The 19,241-nt window shown below is 33.2% G+C and overlaps 1 protein-coding gene across 1 annotated transcript in view; it reads right to left on the bottom strand.

Annotated features, from left to right (window-relative positions):
* LOC129233496 (kinetochore protein NDC80 homolog) overlaps positions 1–19,241 on the bottom strand; it is a 91,156-nt gene that overhangs the window by 67,435 nt on the left and 4,480 nt on the right. The window contains exon 2 of the mRNA XM_054867515.1: positions 1,525–1,642. Within this exon, the coding sequence (XP_054723490.1) occupies positions 1,525–1,642 (118 nt within the window). The remainder of the gene's footprint in view (positions 1–1,524; positions 1,643–19,241) is intronic.

The raw sequence follows: 19,241 nt of genomic DNA, 5'->3' as shown, positions 1-19,241 counted from the left end.
CACATGAGGAAACCATGTTGAGGTGTTGAGTGCTGAATGTCAAATTAAATAAGAGTTGTGCAACCTGCAAGCTGTGTGTTTACCGAGTTGTGTTGTTCTTGCAATATGCAAATAATGTAACGTCACATTGTTAGGTGCAAGGTCGGATCTGGCTACAAATACTCTGACCTGCCGTAGCTTGATCGCTTGGCACTGCTACTTTTCTTTCACTCGTCTCCTCGTCTTGTGTTGTTGGTGTTTTTTGAATGTGTTTGTTAATGTCATCATAAATTTTTCGCTACTGGCCTCTCAGGTGAGGTCTGATCTTTCTTGAATAATGCACTGCTGATGTCTTCAGTTTGGAAAGCGCGTGCTGTGATGACGTCTATCAAAGTGAAAAGTTATAATTTTCCCTGATGTGGGTCGTTTGTTCTCCGGGGAAAGAGGATTGTGTCCATCTTCGATATGTTTTTTCTCCTGATGTGGTGAACTGTTGCTCACGTGGTACGAACTGACCAGCCTGCAATTCTGGTGGAAATTGCTATGCCGTCCATCTACCGGTGAGGTGTCACCATGGAACATCGACAGGACTTTTGATCCATGCATGGACTTATTGTAAGATCTCTTTTTTTTAATTTTTCTTCGGGGAACAAATCATTATGTTGTAATCATTTTCTCAATATATGTTAAATAAATGTTTTTCAGTGTAAAGAATGATTCATGTTTTATTTTCTTCGGGCAGACCACTACCTCAAATTTTTAGTTGGAAATGAGTTGCCTAATTTTCAGCTTAGCTGTAGGCCATTAACCTCAAATTATATCCAACATAAATCGACTAGGAAAAGCCTAGCTGAGCCCCGAGCTAGTTGCTAGGTGTCACATCAGTATTTGTATTTAATATATTTTATGTTTGTCTGATCCTAATGCATTCAAAGAAAAGGTATTTTCATTTATGACTAACTTGCAGTCTAGCAAAAAAGTAGAGTTGCAAATTGTAGGTCTTAAATGCAATATTGATTTTAAAAGAGAACTATGCAAAATTCTGAGTTTCATTTTTATTTAAAATCAGCAGCAGATGTACTCAAACAAAACTGTATACCAAAAAAAAGCACCAATTCTTCTCTTTTAAGTGATTTTGTTTGTCATAAACCATATAAAAAATCCACTTTTCTTTTAATATATACTTGCAGATGCCCAAAATTGGTAAATGTCTTGTTGCGAGGAAAAACATAAATGGTCACCTTAATAATGCTTTATATCGCATTTTCAGAACAGTACTTTCAAGATCTCCTAAATACAAATTTCATACCTATTTACATTTTATGAAAATTATTGGAAACTTCAGACCACGGGCCTTAGTCACGATGAGTCAGAAAAGAAAAATTTTAGTGTGATTCAAATTGCGGCAAATGACCGCTTATTTCTAACACTGACTCGACCTGACCCTCATCAAAGAAGCAATTTTTTAGATTTTCTAACATGTTTTCCTTCATGGCTGATGAAACTCTAACTTAATATTCAGGAGAACATATTAAGATAACATACCTGGAGCAGTTCTTGTATTTGAGTCTTTTGGTAATTTTTATCAGTTAAAGGCCTCGGATCTTTCATTATCTTTTTCCCTTCAGCTAGATTGATGGAGCTCTTGCGACCGCTGGACCATCTAAAATAAAGGTAATCATGTTTAAAAGAAACTGATACAATACACCAAAACAAAATTGCAGGCAAATTAAAAGGCTTTAATGTTCTGAATTTTGACATCCCAATTTCAGCTGAATCCATTCCACATCAATCTTTTTTTTCTTTTAATGTACTTTGCGAAAACCAGACAGAGACAGACCTCTATTTTGTTTTTTTCCCTATGGAGGATCAATTCTCCTGGGAAGGTAGTTTAGAGTTTTAAATAGGGTTTGTTGATTTAAATCAAGTGGTTGTGAGAAAATAATAATTGGTTAAAATCACTTTAAAAGTTTTTAAAAAAATATTTTGCAATTTAATGTGCTATTCTAACCTACATATGATATATAAATCATGTAGCATTTTAAAATCTTAATTTTCATTAACTAAGTTATCTAGATCCTTTTCTATGTGTAAGTTCAGTTCACACTCTGTGTGTGTGATTTAAGTACTTCAGAGCCAAATTATTTTTCCAGAACTTTACAATACTGCTATTTTTTTCAGAAATAAAATAAAGAACAGAGTAAAAGTTGCCGTTTTTGATCCCTAATATGTTTATGAAAAATAATTGTTCAATATAGGATTCCTTTGCTGAAAAATGCATATTTATGAAAAAACTATGAACTTTTAATTTTATTCAAACCATTTATTTCCAAAACACATAACACATTTCTAAACTTCAATATTCATGAAATATTTAAAGAAAATATCCTACTTTCATAAGTAAACTGCATGGGTATATAAATTCAGATTGCTGTTTGTTGCTTTTAGGGGTATTGCAAATAAACATGAGTTCAACTAAATAATTTTAAAAAAAACATCTCAGTCAAATTTATGTTTCGGAAAACAAAACATTAAATGGAACTTGGAATTGGATTGAGTAAGTACCAACCCATCCGTAAAAAATCCGTACTATTCAGAAATTGTCAACATCCACTACAAAAAAACACAATTTTCATGGTTTGAGCAATTAAGGCAGCAAGAAGCAAAGGAAAACAAGTGGACTATTTTAAGTTTCAAGTAAAATGCATTTAAAGATCAGATCTTAGGTAGACTTTCATTGAAATTTTTTCTAAATCATGCTGTACAGCAGCACCTACCAGGACTACTAGTACAGGGCTACTCTTGCCCCAAGACAAAGGAGAGTTTACCTATCATTTGTACTGGTTATCTCCAAATTTTCAATTTTGCCACTTGCATCCCTTTGCTTTTCACTACCTCAATTCATGCTAGGGATGCATGCATTATCAGCAGTAATCAGAAATCAGTCATAATCGGGCACTTTGCTGGCATACTTATACACTGCTCAAAACAATTAGGGGAGCAATTTGACAATCACACAAAAGTGAAGAAATCGTTGTGAGGTAGCCTTGCAAAGAGATACAATGAAGTATACACGTGTAGTAAGATGCAATACAGCAAAGAAAAAAAAAAAAAAAGGCAGAAAACATTTGACTGGGAACTTTACTCCTCTAGAACAGTGAAACGAATTATGCCTATCCAACATCGTCTGCTACTGTTCTTTGTGTTTGCCCGGATTCCAGTCCCCCGATAAAATGTCAGGCCATGGAATCCGTAAATTACGGTGTTGTTGCATTTTCCAATCAAAAAGGCAATGAACAGTTGAATTTTACCGCTCAGACAGTGAAAAAATGAGCTTCTGTTAAATCACGATTTCTGCACTTGTATCCTTTTTCTGCTTTTCGACGACAGAAACGTTGATTTGCTTCCGAAGTTTATGTTTCATTCTCATGTTTCCTGAAAATATGGAGGCTTTATTGGAAATTTGTTTCCAGAATAATGTTTTTTCAATTTTGTTGAAACCATGTGCTCCTCTAATTTTTTTGAGCAGTGTATATTGAACCAATTTTGTAACAATTTGGTGTAGTGTGGAAAATAAGTACAGTATACTCTCGATATCATGAAGTCAAAGGGACGGTAAAAAAAATAGAGGTATCTAGTTTTGGAGATAACAAGGTCATAGTTATAATAAAATATTATTCTAAAAATTAGTTCACCACAGTTAAAAATAAGTGAAAACATGTAATGAAAGTTTAAAGTAAGAAATTAAAAAATTAAATTTTTTTTATTGTATTAAGACTTAAAAAAAGTCTTAATACAATAAAAAAAATTTAATTTTTAAAATGAGCTGAAAATAATAGAGAAAAAAGAATTTAAAAAAAAATCTCTAGTGAAGCAGCAAAATTTGATTGTGATTTATAAGACTAAACTGATAGACATCGGTAAACGATATTTATCAGCGTTCTCATTCCTAATGTAATGTAATATAAAATTAACTTTATTCAAATTAGATTAACTTCTCAACTCTTTCGGCACGTGTAAAGTTTCAGTTTTAGGTTGGCATCCTTTGATGCCCAATCATATGCAAATGAGGCAAGTATAAATAGTGAACGATTCCAATCGTTCTCTCTCTCTTCTTTTGTGTTCGTCAGCCTCTTGTGAGTTAGGTCCGATAGGTGTTGGGGAGTTGCGAACTCCGCCTCCACTTATGGCCGGGTTTTATTCTTAAAAACTTATTTTTGTTAGTTATATTTATTTTAGTTACTATGGACCAATAAATTTTTGGTAAGATTTTAACAAGTTTCCAATGTTCATTTCTTCACATTAATATTTGATTCTGCACCTTCCACTGTGTGATATTATCTCTGCTTGTATAAGCATGTAACATTGTTGACTGACTTACGAAATTTAGCCCTTCGGCTTTTCGTTTAAACATCGTAAGTTATCATAAGGGTTATGGGCCCAGCCCTACCCAATTGTATCATAACAATTACGTGTTCAGTATCATGATGTATTAAGATGTTTTCGAATTGTCAGCAGAGTAGAGTATTAGACTTCGTGTTTTTGTGATGAAATGGAAGTTGTAACTGACTTGTCTTTTTGCTGAATCGGTAGATGACAAGTGTTTGGAAATCTTTTCAAATTGTTTTCCCCGCATCGGCGTTGAATGAAAACTGTGAAAATAGAAGCTTTTCTTTTGCCTTTTGGAAATTTGTATCGAATCTTTAAGCCATGTGTAGTGTAAACTTTTTCTCAGATGTTTCGTTTGCATTTTATGGGGGGGTATAGTTGGTTTGGTGTTAGGCAGAATAGTGGCTGCTAAATTCAGCGGAAGACCTGGACTTGTTCCAGGGGGGAAGCTGTAACAGTTGTACTATTTAGGTTTTTTTTTTCGGGGATATTTTGAGATTTTGTTGGTTGTTTTTTTTGAAATTAGGTTTTTTTTATTTTTGGCGTTTTTCGTGTTCTTATCAATCATGGCATCCCAGAGTGTTCCTATCGAAAAATTAAGGTCTGACAACTATGTGAGTTGGTCATCTGATATTAAATTTGTCCTAATGGAACAAGGTCTATGGAAGATTGTAAATGGCATTGAAAAGGAACCTTTTTCTAATGATGAAAAAAAGGCTACTGAGCAAGAGATTCGTAATTTTCAAAATCGACAGGATGTGGCTCTATCCATAATTTATTTAAATTTGGAGAAAAATTTCAAAAAGATAATTGAAAATCAGGTCAACGAGGCTGATGCCTGGAAGGCTTTGAAAGATCACTTCTTTCCTGACAATCGTTGTCAGCACATGACATTGTTTTCAGAGTTATCCCAATGTCGTATAAAAGAGGGAGAGTCGATAAATCTTTTCGCTGCTCGTACTCGGCAAATTTTCGAAAGAATTAAGGCTATAGACGCGAATTTCTCTGAAAATTATTTGATTTTTCAGATTTTGCGTCATTTGCCCTCAGAATTTGACAATATTTGTCAAGTTATTCTTAGAACTACTGCACAGGAATTCACATTTAATAAAGTAGTCAGCGAACTTATTGCCGAGGAATCGCGAATTCGACTAAAAGATGAGGATGATAAAATTATCGGCAGGGCTAACTTTGTAAAGAAACCGGGTAATTTTGACAAGAAAGGAGTAAAAGGGAAACTAATTTGTTTTAACTGTAATAAACCCGGCCATAAAAGTAACGTGTGTCAAAATAAAGTTGACAAGGACCTCGAACAACGTAACAGAAAGTCAAGATCACCAATCCGGAATAAGAGGAAGACGAACAAGAAAACTGCGAGGTGCAGTTCCCCATCAGTGGAAAAGGAAACATGTGAGTACCAGAACTTTTTCATTTCCGAAGTACATCTAAATGAAGTATCAGAAGACCCAAATGAATTTATTTTTGACACTGGTTCCACCCATCATTTCGTCAACATTCGTAGTGCGTTTGAGGACTTTAAACCATCACGAAACAAAGAAATGTCTGTAGCCGTTAGAAATGAAACTTTCCCCATTTTGGGGATGGGAACTGTGAAATTAAAGTTTGATGATACTATCATTGTTTTAAAAGATGTAATGTACTCTCCTAATCTGCGTCAAAATTTGTTATCGGGTACTAAATTCGATAAGGGGGGTGCTAAGTTTGAAGGGGGAAACGGCTCCGTGACGATATCTGGTCGAAATGGATTTATATTTAGAGCAATTTTAAGAAATGGCATTTATTTTGTAAAACCTCAAATTTTGTATAATAAATCGTATCAAGAAAGTATAAAACTAAATAAAAGTAATGATCATTTCGAAAATGAGAAAATTGAATGCTCTAATGTAGAAAAATTAGAATTGTGGCACAGAAGGCTGGCACATATTAACACCAATAGTATCAGAAAGAGCGGTGAATTTGAGTGTGTCCATGGCCTGCCTAAATTCAAAAATGTAAAAAATAGATTGTGAAAATTGTAAAATTGGTAAATTTAAACGTGTTTCATTTAAACCAATAGGTAAAATACGGTCTAAATGTCCCCTTGAATTACTTCATGCTAATGTGTGGGGTCCATGTAATATTAAGGGAAATAAGGGGGAACGTTTTTATTTATCAATCATTGATGATTTTTCACGTAAATCTGCTTTGTATCCAATTAGTGAAAAGAGCAAAGTACCAGAAATTTTCATAAGGCACATAAAGCGTGCTGAAAGATTTTTAAATCTTAAAGTAAAAGCTGTTAGAACTGACAACGGGGGAGAATTCGTAAATAAAGTTTTTGACAATTATTGTTTGGATAACGGTATAAAACATGAGTTAACCAATATTTTCAGTCCAGAGATGAACGGTTTGGCCGAAGTGTACAATCGCTCAGCCGCTAATGCTGCAACAGTATTATTGGAAGAAAGCGGGCTAAGTAAAAGATTTTGGCCGGATGCTATGCTTTATTTCAATTATACTTGGAATAGGATTTGTCACTCAGGACAAACGAAAACACCTTTTGAGTTATATGGTGGACGTAAGCCAAGTGCTAGGCACGTCAAACCTTTCGGTGTTTTGTGTTATCTTGGAACACCCCGTCAGCAAAGACATAAACTTGATGTTAAAGCTAAAAAAGGTATATTTTTGGGCTATGCATTTAACACTAAGGGTTTTCGTATCTGGATTCCCGAAAGCGGAAAAATTTTTGAAAGTATAAATGTAAATTTTAATGAAAATGTTTATTACAAAGAAGCTTTTAAAAATATATCAGAAAGTGACTCTAGTGGAGCTGTGCTGGGTCCCTGTCTCAAATGGTCAAATATTCAATCAGATTCTGAAAATTCAGAAAATGAACCGAATTCCGAATCGGATAACGGAAGTGAAAGCCCGAGTACGCCGTCTAAATTCTTATCTTCTGATGAGAGTGAAAGCGAGACGAGCGGGGATGAATCAGATTCGAATTCTGACTTGAGTGAAAATGGGGAAAACCCACCACGCGCCCAGCTGCGTGAAACAGAATGGGTGAGGAAAGCAATCCCAAGGTGAGATAAATCTCGTACTGATATTTATTTTTATGAGAAACATTCTTCTAAACGATTACGTTCTTTAAATGATGTTGAAAATTATTGTTCTAAAAATGCTATTTTGTTTAAGCCACATTTATTTGATTTTAATGGTAAAAATTTATATCAAGGTGAAATTTCTGATCAAACTGTTCATTTAAATTTATGTAACTTATGACTAGATGATGAAATTGTAATTCCTAAGAATTACAAACAGGTTCTTAAATCTAAGCAAAAGAACCAGTGGTTAGATTCAATGAGGGATGAATTAGAGGTTATGCATTCTAGAAAAGTGTGGGATTTAACACCTTTGCCTGCAAATGAAAAACCAATCGGATCGAGATGAGTTTTCAATGTTAAAAGAGATGAATCGGGGAAAATTGTTAGGTATCGTGGGAGACTTGTTGCTCAGGGATATGCACAATCCCCTGAATCGTACGATCAGACTTTTAGTCCGACGATTCATTTTTCATTGGTTCGATTTTTCTTTTCCTTGAAAATATCAGAAGGTTGGTTCGATTTGCAGTGCGATGTGAAGAATGCTTATTTATATGCACCTCTAAAAGAATGCATCTTTATGAGACAACCACCGGGTTTTGCAACGGAAGGGAAAGAAAATCTAGTTTGTAAGCTTAATAAAGCAATTTACGGTTTGCACCAGAGTGGCCGTATGTGGTTTTTTGAGATAAACAGTGTTTTATTGAAAATTGGTTTTCAGAAATTTGAAGAATGTAATTGTGTTTATATTTATAATTCATGTGTCATTTTATTGTTGTATGTTGACGATATTGTTTTGCTCGCACGGAAAGAAAAGAATTTAAATCATGTTTTAAATTTACTTAGGAAAAATTTTGACTTAAAAGTTCTCGGAAAAACGAAAAAACTGTTAGGTGTTGAATTTTAAAGAACTGAAAATGGTTTGAATTTGTTCCAAACGAAATATATCATTGAAGTTTTTGAAAAGTTCAAACATTTTAATTTTCCGGTTTCATCATTGCCGATTTGTAAAGGTACTGTTTTTTCGAAATTGAATTGTCCTAATACAGAAAATGAAAAACTTGAAATGTCAAAGATTCCTTATCGTAATTTGTTGGGTTGTCTTTCTTTCATTGCGAGCAGAACGAGACCGGACATTTGTTATGCGGTCAATATCTTCAGTCAATTTCAAAGCAACCCTGGTGTCATTCATTGGAACGGTCTTTTAAAACTTCTGGGTTATGTTTTTCAAACAAAAGATTTAAAACTTAAATTAAATTGTAATAGAACCCAATTAATAGCTTTTTCTGACGCCGATTATGCAGCTAATCGAGATGATCGAACTTCACTCGGGGGGCAGTTAATTTTGTTGGATAATGCGCCGATTGAATGGCGAACCTTCAAGGAAAGTTGTATTAGCCTTTCCACTATGGAAAGTGAGTTTGTGGCCCTTTGTGAAGTGTCTAAAGAGCTTATGTGGTTTGACCGTGTATTAAACGAATGTTTACGCTGGGGAATTGTTAGAAAAAGTAAAATTAAATCTGTAATGTACGTTGATAATCAATCGGCCATTGACTTTGTTAAATCTCCGATTGAAAATCACCGTACAAAACATATTGATGTAAAATTATTTTTTGTTCGTGATTTGATTCAACGGGACATTTTTACCGTAAAACATGTGGGCAGTAAATCCAATAGGGCTGATATTTTTACGAAGCCGCAGACCCGTTTTGAACTGAATCGTTTTTGTGAACAAATATTTTGTTAATTTTTAATGGTATTAAATTGTTTAGTATAATAAATATAATGGGATATTAAAGTATAAATATTTTTGTAACAACTGAAATTCTTTTTCAAATTTCTCGTTGGTTTAATCTTTGAGATGGAGGAATTTGATTCAATGACAAGAGTTTATTTTTGGAAACTAAGCGTTTTAAATAATTTTGTCATTGTGAAAAAAAATTTTTTTTTGTAAAATCATTGTGCCTATCTCTTTCAAAGATACTGTTTCGAGTATTTTTGTCAATTACAGTTTGACAAGATAGTTTGCAGTGGAAATGTTAATCTTGGACTTACTATTTCCTTGGACTGTGTATCATCAATAGGCAAGAAGGACTTTTTTGAGAAAGGACTTCAATCAAATAAGCGGTGATGTATTGAGCTGCAGCTGCTGATGGATGATGTATTATGATGGATATATATCCATATTTGTTTATTGTTGAATTGTTAAATTTTTTGTAAAAGATTAAGCCTGGCCCTTTGTGGATTTTTTTGGGTTATTTTTTGAATCTATTAAAATTGTATAAAAATTTAAAGTTTAATAACATTACTGAATGAGAAGGGGGGATATGATAGACATCGGTAAACGATATTTATCCGCGTTCTCATTCCTAATGTAATGTAATATAAAATTAACTTTATTCAAATTAGATTAACTTCTCAACTCTTTCGGCACGTGTAAAGTTTCAGTTTTAGGTTGGCATCCTTTGATGCCCAATCATATGCAAATGAGGCAAGTATAAATAGTGAACGATTCCAATCGTTCTCTCTCTCTTCTTTTGTGTTCGTCAGCCTCTTGTGAGTTTGGTCCGATAGGTGTTGGGGAGTTGCGAACTCCGCCTCCACTTATGGCCGGGTTTTATTCTTAAAAATTTATTTTTGTTAGTTATATTTATTTTAGTTACTATGGACCAATAAATTTTTGGTAAGATTTTAACAAGTTTCCAATGTTCATTTCTTCACATTAATATTTGATTCTGCACCTTCCACTGTGTGATATTATCTCTGCTTTTATAAGCATGTAACATTGTTGACTGACTTACGAAATTTAGCCCTTCGGCTTTTCGTTTAAACATCGTAAGTTATCATAAACTTATCAAAAATTTGGATTACCAAAATAGCAGAACGGTTTCAAACAAGTTTCGAGCACCCCAGAACAAAAGAAGTTGGAGAAAGGATTGCACCATTCAGTGTGTCTCTAAAGGGGTTGTTGTTCATCTCCCCTTTTTACGAAGGTAGAAATAGACGGGCGAAAAGTTTTAGGTAGTTTTTTTGAGCATCTCAGGACTTACATTTTCTGACACCCCTGGGCTCTAGACTGAAATTGAGAGTAGATAAGCTTCTCAGAATCACATTCCCAATTCCTGAGAAATAATAAAGGGTACATGTGAGAAAACTTTGGAAATGTCCCTAAGTTGCTTCGAGACAATGATCTGTGTTTTTTCCGCAAAAATTATGTTTGACTTAATGGGTCGACACAACAAGGCTTTGATCAAAAACTCTTCAACATAAGAATGAAAATTAACATTTAATAAATGAGCAAAATCAAGGGAAAAATAATTTTTTCTCACATTAAGGTTTTTGAGACATCGAGTGTATACTGTATTCTATTTTGAGTAAACTATTTCATATTGCAATAGTGCTCCACAAATTGATACTGAGAAGCAGTTCTGTAAAATTGAGGAGCAATTTCATGACATTTGTTACATCATATTTTCAACAAGAAAACAAACAAGACTTAAGAAGTGTAGTATTTAATATATGTGAATTAAAAATTTCTTCAACAATGACTTCAGTTGCTAACTTTTGTCGTTGATCTTCTACAAAATAAAACCAAAGAATTGTATCCTATTTATTCATAAATATAGTCAACTAAAATCAGAAAATATACATTGCATCAACATCTTTGTCATTCACATTTCAAAAATGTTCAGGGTTTTTGAGGCAATTTATGACTTTGTGCTGTGTTTCATTTGTTTTGAATCGCTAACTGTGATGCAATATTGCTTATTTCCTACGTTGCTTTGGTGTGCTGAGGAAAATAAAAAAATAAAAGTAGAAAAGCGGAATAATGTGCCGCCCCCCCCTCCCACACACAATAACATTTTTCTTATCTCTAAAAATATTCAAAAAAAAAAAATATATATATATATATATATATATATATATATATATATATTTACTCAAAAATGGATTCCCCGAGTAAAATAATCTTCAAATTTGTGTCAATAATGATATACTAAATTTCCTGGCAAAGAGGGCAATTTTTTTTTTAAATAATGTATCGAGATTTTTTAAAAAATAAATGTTTTATTTTAAATACAAATTAAAGACTTAAGCTATTAAATGCTTATTATATTTCAAAGCTAACAGTTTCCAAAAAATATGCAGTTATCAATAAAGTTATTAAGTACTAAAATTAAATTAACAACAAATAAATAAAATAAATCACAAAATTAGTCATCCTAAGCCTGCATATATTAAAATAATTCCCATACTTTTAAATGATTGAAATAGATTTAAATTTTCTAGTGGGCGAGGCAAAATAATGCATGTACAACCTTTTAATTACACAATATGACGTATAAGAAGGGAATTATAATTTTCCGAATGATAGAATCAAATATTAAAATAGTAAATAAAAACCAGCGAGTTTTACAGAAAATGGATACTATCAAATTTTGATAAACGTTAAAAACAGGACTAACGTGTAGAATGTGAAAAACAGTAAAAATGCTCAAAATTTTAACCTTATCCATAAAGTTTTGTTAAGCATGCATGTTTTAGAACTCAAATCCATGACTAATTTGCCATCCAATTCTCATGATTAATCATTTTTTAAAATCCCAACTTTCCAAAATTTGATCATTGTTGAAATCTATAATTTCCCATGACTTTCCAGATGCAAGGACACTCTGTAAAGTATTATATATTTAGTTTAGAAGTATTTCGTCATTAAAACAAAATAAACCAGCTGAAATATTAGTAGCAAATTCTGCTTTGGTTTAATATGAGTCTTCCAAGGTTGAAACGCCGCTTTTATGATGTGGATTTTTGTAAATGGGCTGCTTTTATGATGTTAAATATTGTTGAGGAGTCGCAAAACGGACCCAATTCGGGTCTAAATTGACCCCTGAAAACTGACCTTAACTTGTTGAAGTGTTTAAAAAATAACTGCACATTTCTTTACTTTGCTATACTTTAGTTTGAGAGATGAGGGAGGAATCTCTTTGCTCTGAAACCATACATCTGTACTTCAGCGACAACCGCAAGACATGAATCAGTGGCAGATCCAGACGCTCCTGCTGGGAGGGGCGGATTGAGTAATACATTAAAAGGGGAGGGGGGAGGGGAGTTCTAATGAAAGTAAAATTTTAAAAAAGTTTAAGAAATGAAGTATGAAGGTTTTCGTTTTTTTTGAATAATGAAAATTGTTCAAAGAGTTTGAATGAAAGTTAAGTGTTTCGAGTACCAAGAAAAAAAATTGAAAGAAAAAAAAAGGATTTCTACTTATATTCGAGACCCATCAACTTTTCATTTGTTTGAGGGCTCGTGAACTATTTTCAGTAGCCAAATAGGTCCTCAATTGAACTTTTTTCCTTTTAAAAGAACTGTTGCAGTATCAAGATATTTAATAATCTCTCTTTGACTGTTGGACAACAAGATAAAGGGAGCGCCCAAAATCCCAGATCTGATTTCTCGTTCGAAAAAGATTAAGACTATTTGGTGGTTAATAAGTAAAAGGGAGGCTTGGACTTACCCCAGGGTTTCCGCTACGGTCGCATTTTTCGCATAATGCGAAAACACTATCTGAATTGCGAAAATAAAGCAATGCATTTTCGCTTTTTTGCTCGAATAAAAAATAAATTAGTTTTTTAAATAAAGAAGAAATATATGATCCTAGAGAACAAGCGTGCATGGCGATAATCAACTTAATCTTTTTTAAATCTTAGCTAAGATGTTTAAACTACAATTAAGTTCAATAACTGTTAATCTTATCCAGCATTATGTCCCCCCAAAAACTGCTTTATTAGGAGGAGGGGACTGCAACGTTCTAAACACCAATCATGTTTTTTTTTATTTTATGTTTTAAAAAAATTGCTGTTGCACTCATTTCTTCAAGGATGTCACAAATGAAATATGAATTTTATTCTCAACTGGAGATGAAACACACTAAAGGCATATATAAATATATGAGAATGTGTAACATTTTAGCATTTTGCTAACATTTTTCCATCAATTTTAGCTTTTATGCTAAAGAATTTTTGAACCCAGCTTAAACCCTGACTTACCCCTCCGGAAAAATTTTGAAACTTAAGGGAATACTTTCGAAAAAAAACCAATTGCTTGCTATCTTTAATTTTTTGAAGGGAAAAGATGAAATTCAGGAACTCTCCCACAGTCGTTTTTCGATATTAGAGATTCAGAAACACAATTTTAGATATCTTTAGTGATGCTAAAAACCAGGGGTTTCAGGGGCTTTCTTTAACACGAAATTTTTTTGGAATTTAAGTCCTAAAAACGCAATTGTAGGCAACCTTTGATGACATAGCAAAAGACATGGGGTTCAGAACTTTTCCCCAGAAACTTTTTGATGTAGGAGATCCAAAAACGCTGTTTTAGACAATCTTTGAATGATGTTGGAAGATGAGGAAAGAGGATATGGGGGCTCCTCTCTGGAAATTTTTCGAAACTGAAGCCCTGAAAACGCAGTTGTAAGTCATCTTATATGACGTAAGGGGGAGGAACAGGGTTTGGAATATTCCATAGGAAATTGTTCGAAATTGGAGTCTTGAAATGCGATGGTTGGCCAATGGCCATCTTTGATGATAGCGTTAAAAAATATGAGGTCAGGAGCTATCCCTCAAATTTTCGATATCGAAGCTTCAAAAACGTAATGCTAATGGATCTTTATTTATGTTAGGATAAAGGCTCGGGATTGGGTGTTCTCCCTCGGAATTTTTTTCAGAATTGAAGTTCTAAAAACTTAATTGAAGGCCCTCTTTAACGACATTTTCGAAAAAGTGTTCGATTCCACCGATATTTTCGAAATTGAAGCTCTAAAAATTTGAAATTTTTGGCAATCTTCGATGACATTGGAGAGAGGGGGTTGAAGGACTCTCCCATGGAAAAATTTCGGAATTAAAGTCGTGTAATGTGTTGGGGGGGGGGGGCGATTGCCCCCCTTTTGTGAATCCACCACTGACATGAATACATAGGCAGCAGGAAAATTGCTATGTATGATGCTGGATATTAGGTGATTTATTTTCCCTGTGGTATGAATTTGTGCAGAATGCCAATTGGCGCACAATTAACGGAAATGTTACTCGATCTTTTTTAAGTATGATATAGTACACCCAGAGGCGTAGTGTGACCAAACATTTATGGGGGGGCACTAGGACTTTTGCCAAGAAAGGTGTTGCTTCCCCCCCCCCCTTCCAGTTTTTCAGAAATCGAGCCACCAATTTCGTGATTAAAAAAAACTAAAAGGAAACCTTTGTGATCTTGAAAAAATGGAATAAAGGTGTCAAAAAAGGGGCTTTTTCAGCAAAATTTTGAAAGCAAATGCAATCTTTGAATATTATTTAGGAACATCCAAGGTTCTGCATTATGATTTACCTGAGGGCCGCTGAAACGTATGTTTCAAACTTTTTTTTAACCAAGCTTTCAGTCAAATAAAAAATGAATTTGTGAATAAACATAACTTCATAGGGGCCGCTGACATAATTACATTTCTGTCTTTTTTTGCCTTCTTTTAATAAAAATATTGTGGAAATCCCAGTTAAGTGGAGAAAAATATATGTGCCAAAAAAATGCATTTTAAATAGAGAAAAAGTTGAAACAGAGTCAACGAGATTTTTAAAATGTAATGACTAGCCACACCAATAGTTCTAAGTGTTTAAATATAAAAAGCGAACTCAAACAAGAATTTTATAGCGATATTCAGGAGGCATGACATTTAAGACAAAAAAAAGTGAAAAGGTACTGCTGAAAAGAACCATATCGGTTGTAAATGTTGAAAGTTTTTTTGATGGGGGCCCCGGAAATGGCTCGTGTTTAAACAAATAAAAATAAAAAAAACTGGAAACATTTCATTATAGAAAAAAACCAAAGCAGTCAAAAAATTTTAGAAAAGAAAAACTGATCGAGTTTCTCAGAACATTTTTATCAATAATTTAATCAAGTAAAAAGGATAGAGACATTGCCAAAAAAAAAAAAAAAAGAGGAGGGAGAGAGGTGTCGAACTCTATCCCTTCAACTTGCGCTATCAAACCTAGCCTAGAAGCTCAATTTTGAAACTTGGACTTTGAAAACATCTTCAAACACCACGTCTTCTCTTATCGCCATCAAAGATGGTCTAGAATTACGTAAGCACTTTGATTTCAAGAAGCATCTACGAGTGTGCCCCTACCTAAACTCTCGAAAAACAGCCCTGCATCATCCTTAAACATAGTCTGAAATTTCATTTTCAGGACATTGAATAAATTCCGAAAAGGTCCCCGGAGCCTTTCCTCTTACCTCTAATATCACCAAGGACTGTCTAAAATTTTGCATTTATGGCTTAGATTCTGAGAGTATTTCCGAGAGTCCTTGAATATACTCTCATTGAACATCTTACTCATATACATGATTCCTCTAGCCTGTTTTTCTGTCGCTGCACGAGATCTTATTTGTTCCTTTATCAAATTCTATGTTTTACTCCTCATTGTAAAGCTTTATTGTGTCTGCTAATGACTCTTCCTTTTGAGTACGAATGTTTCACGTGGATCAGCCAGCAGGGACGGATCCAGTATGAATTATTGTTTAATAGAGTCCAAACAACAACAAGACAACCTCAATGCTCAATAGTTACAATGACAGAATCAATTGTTATGCCTATTTCTTCATCATAAATGTAAGGGGTGCCCACCTGGGGAGGGGGGGGCATGCCGCAGACTGTGCCATTGACGTTTTTTTAGGAGGTGTTTTGAGAGGTATTTTTCTCATTTTCGGGGAGAGGTTTTTGATATTATGGGGGTGGGGGGGTCTGTGGGATATTTAGGTGAGGTGCACCGAAGCTCTAGGTGGTGGGGGGGGGGGTACCAGATTGAAGGTGGCCTCCTGTTGGAACAGACCAAGTGATATGTTGATTTCTTCAGTCTTGAATTTATTAGAAATGATAGGTTTTAATGCAAATTTTACTAACAATTTAACTTTTGTAGTAGAACCTTGGTTATCTGAAGTGATCAATACCGGATCATCTTCGGTAAATCGAAATTTCTGGATAAATTTTAAGGGGGGGGGCATGTTAGGAAAAAGATGTTTTTAAGCCAAAACTTTTTAAATTGCATTTTTAAAGGTAAGTTAAATTTTCTGTTGATTCAATTTAAAAAGGCAACATTTTTTGCTTCAGGAATCACATACATTTTTTAGCAACAAAATTTTGTTCATTCCTGGTTTAAATAATTGCATTTATAAATGTATGATCATTCATGTAAGGTACGAAAGATCTTATATTTTTGTTTAATGGCCCTAATATTAATGTACTAAATGACATCAGACATGCCTTACTTTGTTCTTCCTTTATTTTAACGTAAAATTGATTTTTTTTTCTTTTTTTGTTGTACAATATGTACCTACTGGTATTTTATGCTGGAAATTTTTCAAATGTCACACTGAAATTATACTGAAATTCGGGACCACCAGATCAGTCAACATCCCATAAGATAATAGGGGAAATTGGGACTCGTTAGACTGGCCTTGATAATTTTAATACTTTTTTTTAAAAAAAATACGACCAACAAAAAGTAGCACCTATAGTTTTAAAATTCCTATAATGAAATCATATGGTACAGTTAGAACAAATTTCAGAAACTACTATTTTGGCAGTGCTATTTTTGATTGATTAACTTTCATAATTAAGCAACTTTATTTTTTCAAATGGTTTTCATAAAGAATGAAGCAGTGAATTGAATTCCTCTCCTAAAATAAGTTCTTTTAGTTCTTAAGTATTAGCAGTTTATTTGTTGTAAAGAAAAAAAATCAGGACAACTTTTTTTAGACCAAGAACCTGGTGTATGTTTGCTCACTTTTAGAAAACCCACAAAAACTTTTAGAACAATTAAAAACGCAATACTCCAGTATTAGCAATATTGAAGTTGCTAAAAACTAGAGATGTACCGAGTAGCCCTTTGGCTGAGTACCGAGTTACTGCACACGTGACGAATTATGAACTCATTAGAATAGTAGTGTAGACCTCTATGTCCAAATAATAGATTTTAAAACAAAATTCCAGCAGAAATTTAACTATGCATTATTTAAAAAATTTTGTTTAAGTCAATAATTTTACAAATGAGTTATTTTTTAAAGTAGAAATAAACAAATAGATAAAAGGTAGGATTAATCAAGTTGAAATTAAAACAAATCATATCAATCCATACTTCTAGTCCGACAAACTTAAATTATTTTTAAAAGCAAATGAAACAACGTTAAAAGCACAAATGTGCAAGAGCACTGCAGACACCTATTTCCTTATTACAAGGAACATCTTTTTCAGTGCATAAAATGTGAGCTAATGAATGTAAAAAAATCAGATATTTGCCGAATGTCTTTAAATCCGTAAGCTCACCTTTTGTGCACTGAAAAAAGCATTCCTTATAATACCAAAACACATGTCTGCAGTGTTCTTGCACATTTGTGCTTTTAACGTTGTTTTATTTTTTTAGAAGAGGCATTTTTATGTTACTTATAAATAATTTTGAAGTAGCAAAAATCCATTTAATAAAATAAACATTTCATATTTTCTGTACTTACCATTTTTGTCCCATTTTTAATAAATAAGTTTCCTCAACTTTGATGCATTAAAATATAATATTTACTCCATTGAAGCATAACAAACTTTATTATTCTCAAAATTTGAATTTTACTTGTAAATTTGAATTGTAAATGATTGCAGTATATTATATGCTTGCACTTTTTTATTAATTGTAAAATATGCTTTGAACAATTTTACAACTACTCAGTATTGGCCGTACGTCTCTAAACAAATTGTGCTGATTCTTGAAAAAGTGTAACGGTAGATGTTGGTCAATTTTAATTATATTGATCCTTAAACTTTGGTTTTTGATTCTAACCACAAAACGTTTGTTTGGTACAAATGCTGGATAATATTTAACATTAAAATTGTAATAGAAGTTGTTTTTGTAATGTGGGGACCCCAGGACCGTGGCAGGTTGGTTCACTTCACAAAGTTCTCTTAAAATATTAATGGGAAAAAAGGTAATGAATTGAAAATTTTCTGGGATGATGAGAAATATTTAATGTAACTCATGGTAGAAAATACAAGAAGTTCCGTCAAGAACTAAACGAGCCTACTTTCCCGTATACCCATACTACTTTCTAGTACCTGATCAATATTCTCAAAAAATGAACAAATAAAATAGTAGCATTTTTTAAACAAAGCAGCTAATGCCCTTTTTCCATTAAAAATTTTTTTAACAGCTTTCAAAACGAATAAATAATAATTAAAATTAATAAACTCATTAAAATAAATACATTATATCAAAAACAAAATCGTTTCTTTTTCCCCTGCTGCCAAAAATAACTTTTTAAATGAAATAATGCACTTACCAAAATAAATAAAAACAATAAAATGTCAACCTAAAGAAATAATTTTCATTGTCAAAAAAAAAAAAAAAAATAGTCTGCGCATATCTTTATGTAGACACATAAATGATTTTGAGTTTATCCGCCGAAAACTGAATATCTAAATTAAAACTTTGGCATGAAAATAAAAACAAGTTATATCAACAATAATTATTTCACAGTTAAAACCATAACTATGGAGTCAGAGTCAATCTCATTTCAGGATAAAGGAGTCGGAGTCGAATATCCAAGAATCGGAGTCAATCATTTGTCCTTCGTGAATAAATTTTTGCCAAAGCTACGAAATCAGAGTCGAAAACGGGGAGTCAGAGTCCGATTAATTGTCGGGCACAGGAGTCGGAGTCAGGTGCCCCTAAATTCTCAGAGTCG

The sequence above is a fragment of the Uloborus diversus genome, unplaced genomic scaffold (genome assembly GCF_026930045.1).
Source record: "Uloborus diversus isolate 005 unplaced genomic scaffold, Udiv.v.3.1 scaffold_469, whole genome shotgun sequence".
Lineage (NCBI taxonomy): Eukaryota > Metazoa > Arthropoda > Arachnida > Araneae > Uloboridae > Uloborus > Uloborus diversus.
Note: the sequence above shows the minus strand (reverse complement) of the source record. Positions and strands in the feature narration are given on the sequence as shown.